Source organism: Miscanthus floridulus, chromosome 8 (assembly GCF_019320115.1).
Source record: "Miscanthus floridulus cultivar M001 chromosome 8, ASM1932011v1, whole genome shotgun sequence".
Taxonomy (NCBI): domain Eukaryota; kingdom Viridiplantae; phylum Streptophyta; class Magnoliopsida; order Poales; family Poaceae; genus Miscanthus; species Miscanthus floridulus.
In genome coordinates, this window is record NC_089587.1 from 60,910,010 (window position 1) to 60,920,401 (window position 10,392).

The 10,392-nt window shown below is 42.0% G+C and overlaps 2 protein-coding genes across 2 annotated transcripts in view; both read left to right on the forward strand.

The window, feature by feature from the left end:
• Nucleotides 1–3,239, forward strand: part of LOC136476493 (uncharacterized) — a 30,716-nt gene extending 27,477 nt beyond the window's left edge. The window contains exon 10 of the mRNA XM_066474354.1: nucleotides 3,034–3,239. The gene's annotated coding sequence lies outside the window, so the exon portion shown is untranslated. The remainder of the gene's footprint in view (nucleotides 1–3,033) is intronic.
• A 2,510-nt stretch (nucleotides 3,240–5,749) lies between these two features.
• On the forward strand, nucleotides 5,750–9,357 carry LOC136469179 (uncharacterized). The gene is made up of 3 exons (XM_066467479.1): nucleotides 5,750–6,202; nucleotides 6,283–6,834; nucleotides 9,274–9,357. Exons 1-3 carry the CDS (start codon nucleotides 5,750–5,752, stop codon nucleotides 9,355–9,357), a joined length of 1,089 nt encoding a protein of 362 aa, XP_066323576.1.
• Nucleotides 9,358–10,392: the final 1,035 nt, after the last annotated feature.

Here is a 10,392-nt window from a genome sequence, read left to right on the forward strand (position 1 = left end):
TATTTAGTAAGGGTTATAAATAAACACTACGCTCGCAACGTAAAAGAAATCCTCTCTGAGCCCACTAGGAGGTTTCCACACATAAGAGTCAGCTCTAGCATCCACCTTTAACCTGCAATAGGGGGGAATAAAACCCTAAGTACTCGATTGTACTCAGCAAGACTTACTCGACAGGAGAAAAATAAAGACTAAGGATATGCAAGGCTCATTTGGCTTGCTGGTTTATTGAGTTGCAGGAAGCATTACTAATAGTGCATCCTTATATTCAAAGTTTTAGCAGTCATTTTAGTTCATTAGCTAACCATTCTAAGTAAGCACCTATGTTACTTTCAAGCATGTGATAAGCAATCAGGACCATTTTACCATCTTTCATGTTCCAGTTCTTACTACGGTGCTAGACCATAGCCTAGTCGTACCGCATCATGTGGCGATTCATGAATCAATGCATCCTAGCTGGGTACCCCGAAACACATGCCCCGTTTGTACCCCAGGCACAAATGGAACCAACTCGTCTCACTCCTGTCAAGGGGTCTAGGTCCTCGTCCAAACTTGGACTCCAAGCCCCCAACACCTGAGACTTAGTCTCGGTATGGTGCTTAGACCTCCACCTAATGCCCACCCCTAAAAGTTGGTCCGAAAAGAGCCAGAACCCATGACAAGAGAGTAACAAGTCTTTCCGCTCCCATAAGCAAGTATGTGCTTAGGATAATAGAGTAACCTGACTACCATTCACAGTAACGGACGGTCTTTAATCAACACAGGCGGGACAACTCAACCAGAGCCTCGCTCTATTGCCTAACCAAGTCCAAGTCCATCCAAAGTCCACAGTACAGTCCCGCCCGGTCTCCATTTATTATCCATATATAATTCATGTGATAGTAATAAGATTGTAATAATAACAATTTATAATCCTATTTCTCGGGAGTGACAGGCAATCCCTCGACTTCTACCGGAGTCCTATAGCATGGCAATATACACGATCATATCATACTAGTAAGACTCATGGAAAAAGGGTATATATGCAAGTGGTTTTTATTCAACTCCTTAAACGTAATGCATATCACATAAAATATAGTGCAGAAAGTAGGGGTTATGCACCGGGGCTTGCCTTGGGCAGGCGGGGTGTCAGTGTGGTCAGTCAGCGACAGTTCTGGAACCTCCTCTGGCATGAGGACCTCTTCCTCGTACTCCTCAATGATTTCCTCGTATTCAGGTTTGTTGAGGACCACCACCTTCGTTGACTCATTCTCTATATGCATGCGATGGTGATGATGCAACAATTAATATCTAGACAACAACAACTCTTAAAATAAGAACACGCTTATCATGCTAACAAACTAGCTCTACTGATCACATACCAACTAAATATCATTTTATTAACAAGAATAGTTTCGCAACTAAATTCTTAAATGATTTAATATGCTTTCAATTAGGGTATATTAGTTACCTTAATAATTTAGCTATTCAGAGGCTACAAAAATTACAGAGAGCATCTAATATTACCATGAGCCTACTGTAAAATTTTTAGGGCTAACACTTCTACCAATGCATCACAAAAATTCATTCTTTAAATAACCACGTCATGGACCACATGCAATAATACATAAACATGATCCTCATGACATGGTTTAGTGTTTTGATTAAGGCGTAACACCGAGGGTGTTACATTTAAACTAGGTTCATGCAAAGCACTCAAGCAACAATATTTCATGAACATCATCACCATTAACAAGTATTTGATCTTTTTCTAGCAAGGATTAATTTTTACCTATTTAAAAGAGTTTAAACCCTACTTGTGATTTGTAGGGGCGGTTCATGATCTAGCCACCCCTACAAATGTATTTGTAGGGGCGGTTCCTGATCTAGTCGCCCTATAAATATTTTTCATTTTATTAAATTATTGATTCTGTATTTTTTATATCACAAAAACACAAAGTAAATGTATATAATATTTTGTATTATTCCATATATGCACAAATATATAAAAACAATTTACTGATATTCAAAACAATATAGAAAACAAAAAAAATCAAAAATTAAAATTTTGAAATTTAAAACTTCAACTATAATTTTAGGACATTAAATGACCTAAAACAAAAATGTTGTAAACATAAAAGTTTTATAACTCATCAATATGTACAACTTTTATTTTTGTCATCTTGTCATGTGACTTTATTTGAACGATTCAAAATTTGAAATTCAAACAATTACAACTTGAAACAATATTTTGAAAGAGTATGATTTCAACTGAAAAAGTCATGAATATAAAAGTTGTACAACTCATCAAGATGTATAACTTTTATTTTGGTCATCTTTTCATGTGATGAACTTTGAACGTTTCAAAATTTGAATTTCCGAAAATGACAACTTCAAACAAGATTTTGAAACACAAAATGATTTCAGCTGAAAAACTCATGAATATCAAAGTTGTAGAACTCATCAAGATGTACAACTTATATTTGTTCATCTTTTCATTTGACCAAATGTGAACCGTTCAAATTTTGAATTTTAGTAAATGTCAACTTCAAATAAGATTTTCAAATTTTAAATGGTTTCAAATAAGAAAGTCATGAACATAAAAGTTGTTGAACACATCACTATCTACAACTTTTATTTTGGTCATCTTTTCATTTGACAAAATTTGAACAGTTCAAATTTTGAATTTCAATAAATGGCAACTTCAAACAAGATTTTGAAACCTTAAATGATTTCAACTATAAAAGTCGTGAACATAAAAGTTGTTGAACTCATCACTATCTACAACTTTTATTTTTGTCACTTCTTCATTTAACAAAGTATTAGTAAACATTGTTCATAAATTCACATATCACTCATAGTTTTATGAATTATACGAGAGACATTGATTTGTGAACAATGTTTACTATCACCTTGTCAGATGAAGAAATGACCAAAATAAAAGTTATAGATCTTGATGAGTTATACAACTTTGGTTTTCATCACTTTCTGTCTGGGCATAGACTGGCATGTTCTGCCCTAAATTACTGATAAACTTTTTCTCCTTGTTAATTACAGGGTCAAATTGACTGGCACGTCTTGGGAGGAGTACATAGGATCGATTATCCCTGAGTTGAATCCAGGCGGATCTCCAGCTCCATCGAGTGGACCCTTCCGACTTGCTCATGTGCCCGGCACGATACACGTTTTCGTGCCGACACAACCTCATGTGACAGTTTAAACTCATACACCCTACCCGAACGTGGGGAATTATGAAGGACGGACATGGCTGTCACCACATGCCGCCTATTCCTCAACCGTGGAGTAGGACAATGCATTCACCTGCTTCTATATACCCGAGCACCATGCTCGCATATAGAGAAACTACCCAAGTCCCCCTGAGACTCTGACCCTACGGATCGACAAGCAATAGACTTGGGCATACCTGAAGACACGATGAACCGGCACATCACCTTAGCTATATCCATTCTGATATACATGATATGAATGTTTAAGCATAAGCTTCTATATGGTAAGATCATAACATAGAAACTATATACTAGCTCATATGCCAAGATCATATCATATGAACTATACTCTAGTTCATAAGCATAACTATATGTATAAGTTAAAGACATGACTTTGGAGAAATGATTCATCTTATTCATACCAATATTCTTCTCCAAGGAGTCAAGCCCTCCAAGGTAGCTTTGCCTTGCTCTAAATTCTACTAAAAGTAAAAGAGAGAGAGGTGTTGCTCAAGAGATGTGTAGACTCAAATGTGGTGTGTGTGTACCTCTACCCTCCTACTTATATAAGGCTAAGGTCGGTTTGGCTGAGATAAAAATGGTAACACCCCTAAACCACCTTTGCATGGAGGCATGCAACCACCAGAGAAGATTGGGCTAGAGCGGAGCTAGGGGCGGTGCGGCTGCACCCCCTGGCTGGGCTGCCTCACCATCGATTTTCTCTAGTAGACTCCTAGCTGGGCCTAGGTTGCTACCATGGTGGTGTTTGGCCCAGATATTCAAGGTGGATGGGTCTTCCTTCTTATTTCTTGGACCGAGTCTGCTTTACGCTTCATCCAATGGCGCCTTTTGATCATAATTCCCTTGTATTTCATGTATAAGTCTTGCAAAATAGTAATTCTCCAATACAAGTGGAACTATGTCAATAATATATGTATATGTGTAAATCATGCTAGTTTCCTCCTTTTTGGACTTAAATTGGCGGTTATATTTTATCGATAAGAACCGCCAACATATACCTTGTGGTTAGCAACTTGGAAGCAAGGGTGAAGTGGTTGAAGAGATAGAAAAAGAAAAAGAGAAGGTGCGCCTTGATCGGACGCTGCTGTTGCAGCGATCGGACTCTAGCTGTCGAGTTCGATCAGTTGACCAAGGTAGGAGCAGCGCGGAGCGTGTGACTAGACTTTTGCACCAGGGCGCGACCAGACTCGATGGTGCCACATCCGGTTGTGATGACACAGCGTGGGCATGCGGAGGTAGAATAGACCAGACTCTGGGTGCGTCCGGTCAGTGGCGATTGGACGCGTCCGGTCGCTCCGGGAGCTTTCTAGATGCTCTCTGGAGTCGACCGGACTCCCCGAGTGCACGTCTTCGGTTGGTTATGAGGCGCATCAAGTCACAACTCAACACACCGTGGCGTGAGATGACCATTGGAATTGGATGGACGAGGTTCAAAGTGTTGATGTGTGAACGGCTGAGAGCAACTAGACTCGGAGCCTGACCGGACTCGACGCGTTCGGTCGGTGCGCAGACAGTGGGAGATGTTGGCAATGGCTAGTTGAGACTTGGGGTCTCTATAAAATGTGATGGCCAGCTCTTGCTCACTCTCTTGGCTCTTGAACTTGTTGATACACCTTGTAAGCATACTCCCACACCTCCCACTCATGTAGCTTGTGATTTGATCATCCAAAGTGAGATTGGGAGAGATCCTAGTTGCATTTGCTTAGAGTTTGAGCATCTAGTGGCACTAGAGATCGTTGAGCAGTGGGTTTGCTTGTTACTCTTGGTGGTTGCAGACACCTAGATGGCTTGGAGCTACGGTGGAGGTCTGGCACAAGTTAGAGATTGTTCATGGCCGGCTTCGATGACTTGTGAGGGTCTTGCACCTTCCCCGGTGAAGAGCCACAAGGTAGCTCTAGTAAATTACTCGTGTCATTGAGTTACCCTCACTTGTAGGTGAGTTCTTATGGCGCCCATGTGTTGGGCCAGGTTTGTGAAACACCTATTAGCCACCGAGCTACCAAGTATGTGGTCGACACAACGGGGACTAGTGTGCCGGCAAGCATGTGAACCTCGGGAAAAAATTGTGTGTCCCTTGTCTCATTGGATATCTCTCGGTGTTCTTTTAGTATTCATATATTGATTGATTGTCACTTGCCATGGCGGTATAACCCTTCTTTCACTCCTTGTATTTACATTCATATACTCTTGTGTAGTGCTAGTCATTCCTTAGTAGTGTAGCTTAGCATCTAGCTAGTTGTAATTAGTTGTCTTATCTTGCTAGCTCACTAGTGTAGAATTAGTGACATAGCTCTTGTGTGTGCCATAGAGATCATAATATATTAGTATTGCGATAGGTGGCTTGAAACACAAGTAGAGCTAGAGAAAAAACGTTATTGCCATTTAGTTGACTAACAAGTTGCTCTAGTGTCTTGTAGAAATTTTTATTAGGCTATTTACCCCCCTCTAGCCATTTAGGACCTTTCAAGTGGTATCGAAGCTGTGGTCACCGTTTAATCAAGGCTTAACAACCTTCAGTGTCAATAATGGCTCAAATTGTGTTCAACCATGTTAGAGGCAAACCACTGTTCTTTGATGGCACATCATTTGATTATTGGAAGACAAAGATGAAGATGTACTTGGGTTCAATCAATGATAGAGTATGGGATGTGGTAGAGCATGACTTTGTGATTTTTGATCCTACCAATCCAACACCAAATGAGTCCATCAACAAGCAATGTAACACTATGGCTCTCAACACCATATACAATGGCATTGATCCAAAGGTGTTTGAGCAAATCAAAGATTTTGAGAAGGCAAGTGAAGTGTGGACAAGATTAGAAGAAACATATGAAGGCACTTCAATGGTAAAGAGCGCCAAGTTATACATGCTCAAGGACAAGCTATCCAACTTCAAGATGAAGGATGATGAGTCTATTCTAGAGATGTTCTATAGATTGCAAGTCATCATCAATGATCTTAAGGCTTTGGGTGAGAAGGTGCAAGATGAAGATTTCACACACCAGTTCTTGAGTTGCTTGCCTAAGAGATTCAAGACATTGCGCACAATCATCTTTAGAGGTGGCTTGAACAATGTGACTCCAAATTGGTGCTTGGAGATGTCATGACCAAAGAGCAATACAATGATGATAGTGATAAGGAGGTCAAGAAGGATGAGAAGAAGAAGAAGAAGAGTGTGGCATTCAAAGCCACATCATCATCCAAGAACAAGGGCAAGAAGAAGAAGGATGAATCAAGTGAAGAGGAAGATCATGCCACTCTTGATGATGAAGAAGAAGAAGAGCTAGCCCTCTTTGTGCGCAAGTTTGGCAAGTTCATGAAGAAGGGCTATGGTGCAAAGAAGAGAAGAGATCATTTCAAGAACAAAGGATATGAGAGAAGATGCTACAAGTTTAAGAGCAAGGATCACATTGTAGTGGATTGTCCCTACAATAGTGACAATGATAATGATGATGACAACAAGAAGAAGAAGAATAAGGACAAGAAGGAAAAGGAGAAGAAAGTCACCTTCAAGAAGAAGGGCAACTCATCTGTGGCCACTTGGGATAGTGATGCATCCTTAAGTGAAGATGATGATAGTGATGATGAGAGGAAGACCAACAAGAAGAAGGCACTAGCAAGCATTGCAATCAACAACAAGCCTTCCATCTTTGACTCTCCATCATGCTTCATGGCTAAGGGCTATCGATGTTTGACCACCGATAGCCTGCCATGGGGGTACCCGGGGCAGTATGTTCGAGCTTCGGCGTATGCTGAACTCGATGGTTAACGCAAGAGATAGTCGATTTATCCTAGTTCGGGCCCTCGATCATAGATCAAGTAATAGCCCTACATCTAGTCGGCCTTAGCCTTTGCGTTGGATTAATTGTAAAGTGGTGTTCAAAAGTCCTGTCTCTAGGAACCCTGCCCTCCCTTATATAGTTAGGAGGTCAGAATCCTAGTTGGTTTACAATGAGAGTTCCTAGTAGGATTACAGAATAATACTATTACTAAGATTACATGGGAAGAATTCTAGTTAGACTAGATCTTCTCTCTTCCTTGCGGGGTATCCTATGGGTCCCACATCGACAAGCCCCCGAGCACTTCATGGTTGAACTCTGGAAGCCTCGTCTTGTTCCTTCAGGTCTTGTCGAGCAGGAACAAGCGTCGTCTAAGTGCTTTCTTGAGCAAAACCGTGTAGCGCTTCGTGAGATCTTCGCGTGGTGTGTACCTTTTTGAAGACAAAAGTACTCCCATTTGGGTGCAGCCCCCGAGCCTCTTGCTGTTTGGCATAAGAAGTTGGAGGGTATTCTCTTTAAATCGCTCTGAATCTTCGTCGAAGGGCTCCTGAGCATATACCCGGGTTCTTTGTCAAAAAGAGCTCGGATATAGATAGGTCCGGGTTCTTGTCGTGTGGCCTTAAAGTGGTCTGTCTTGGAGAAGTCTTCTGAGTGATGTGCGCTTTTTTTTAAGGAAAAAGTGCACTTACTGAGTGTAGCCCCTGAGCCTCTTGCTATTTGGATCAAAAGGTTGGAGGGTCTTGAATCTTATGTTGTTTGAAAACTGCTGTCTTGAGGAAGTCTTCTGCGTGATGTACGCTTTTTTGAAGGAAAAAGTGCACTCACTGAGTGTAGCCCCCGAGCCTTGAATCTGAGTTGTTCAAATGACTGGAAGCCTTTTTTATTGCAGCCCCCGAGCATATATCTAGGTTCTTTTATCCAAAAAGAATTCGGATACAGGATCTTGGCATGTTCTCTGATAGTCTGCTGATGTCAGATGTAGTTGTATGGTGGTGGTTGATAGTAAATGTTGTTTGTTCACGAGTTGTATAGTATTGGTATATTCTTCTGAATATGCTCGTTCTTGAGTACTGCTCCTTCGCGCCTGAGTCCTCCATTATTGAGTTGTCTTTTCACTGTGTCCTTTGTTAGGCTTGTTTCGTTGGTGCTCCTGGTCCATGTGCACCGCTCCTTCGGTCTATAAATACCCTCCTGGAGTGCTATTTTGATTCATTGAGCATTTTGTTGTTTGTTCTGAAGTCTCTGTAGTCATGAATATGGTAGTTTGTGAAGTAGAGCAGCCCCCGGGCGTATTTTATAGTTCTTGTATATCTTGTCGTAGCCGGAGGAAGTCTTGTGATAGGGATTAAAGGTAGACTAATCCCGCAGCAGCAATGTACCAGGAGGTACGTGGCGGTAGTTGGAGGAAGTCTTATGATGTGGGCTTCGTTCCTTCATCTGGCAGTTCTGGGTTGATCCTCGTCATCTACCCTAAGACTGTCCGGTACAGATCAACACCATATCCAGCATCACATCGGACTTGGGTAGACAGATGCCTACTAGCTTTCTCTGCTCCATGTTGTTCCGCCGTTTTGCTGACTTCCACCTTAGATGCACTGTGTCTGTCCTTTGAAGAAAACAGTGTAGCCGAGTACGGTTTGTTCTACCGAGTAGCAATTTGGAACATGTAGTCGTTCCAGAGCCTAGCTATGTCTAGGTTCCTCTTTGCTACCTTGCTTGTCGTAGTATCGAGTTCGTTGGGTCTTGTAAGATGTGTAATCTTCTATTTTTTTAAATTATTTATAATAGAAAGAATCTTGTCTTCTGAGTTGTCATTCTTTATTCTGCTGATGTCCTGGTTGTCTATGAGATTCCCGAATTCTTTATGTTAGGACCGGGTTGTTATGTTCCTTGTGAGGTAACCTTCCGTTGCTTCATGGCTGATGAGTTCTTTTTGCGGCAATATGGTAACTCTGCCGTTTTGCTGGATGGATAAGTCCGAAATCTACCTGTTGAACTGTACTGTTGTGTGGATTTGTGCCTTCCGTCATTTTAGCTGTGTCAGTAAATGGACCGTTGCGTTCTCACACCGTGTTTTAACGGGCCCGATGGGCCGGCCGCGTTTTACTGCTGTAAAATCTATTTAAAGGCCTTTCATCATCTTCTTCTTCACTGCTCCGCTTTTGCCTTGAAACCCTGGTTTTCAGAAATCCACCACCGCCATTGTTGTCGTCATTTGAGTGCCACCGTCTGAGCCTCATCTTTCCCTAGTGCCTTTTTGCTTCCGCTAGTACATGGGTAGGAAGAAAGCCGCGAGCAAGTCCCAGGTAGCCTTTGTGGACGAGGAGTCATCACTTTCCGTGATCGAGAACTAAGAGTTCATGGCCATGAGGGCTGCCTAGAAGGTTTGGTCGGCTCTAACAACGACTGAAGACCAGCTTCGCGAGCTTGTTGGCGATGGTCTGATCCAGAACAAGGACATTGCTGAATGGAGGGCTCCAGGTGAGCATCGGGTCCCTGCTCCAAGTCCTGGTGAGATTATTCTTTTCATCTCCTTTATCTGTGCTGGACTTTGCCTCCCTGCTTCTGCCTTCCTTCATCGATTTCTCAATTATTTTGGAGTTAGCTTGAACCATCTTGCTCCCAATGTCGTTCTTTATCTTTCTGTCTTTGTTCATCTTTGTGAAACTTTCCTTGGAATTCCTCCTTCTCTTTCTCTCTTTCGTTACTTCTTTCGTCTGAAGCCATAACCCCACCACGAAGACACCAATGTTCTTGGCGGCTACGGGATTCAGTTTCACTAGGGTCTTAAAAGTAAATTCTTTGACTATGACCTGGGTGATTCTGTGAGGGATTGGCGTGCCGACTGGTTTTATGTCGCTAGTTTGATTCCTCCTCTTGCTGTTCATTCTGGATCTGGTCCCTCGGTTAATGACCGATGGGAAAAGAATACTCTGACGTTGGACGAGCTCTAGGCGATCCAGCTGTTTCTTGAGAGGATAAGTACTCTGAAATAGCAGGGCTTGACCGGCTTCGGTATCGTCTTGAGTTTTCTTTGCTGTCGTGTTCAGCCTCTGAAGGAGCAAGAGAACTTTGGTTTTGAGTACTCTAGGGCTGAGGATCCTTCTCGCATGGTCCCTGCCCTTGAGTTGATTGACGAGGAGGTACTCGAGCGTCTTCAGAAGATGCTGAAAGGAGCAAGCGTCGTTCCGTTTACTGTCTTCGAGTACTGTGCAAACAACCTATCTCTAGTTGTAAGTTGTTTTCTCTTTGTGAGGGTACTTTTTGTATTTCTTTTGCTGTTATCCATTTGTTGCTTAATCTTCCTTGTCTTGTTGTTTTATTCTTTTTGTAGGAATTGAGGCGTAACTTTGTTGACCTGATCCCCCTTGATGACTGCCCTACCATTG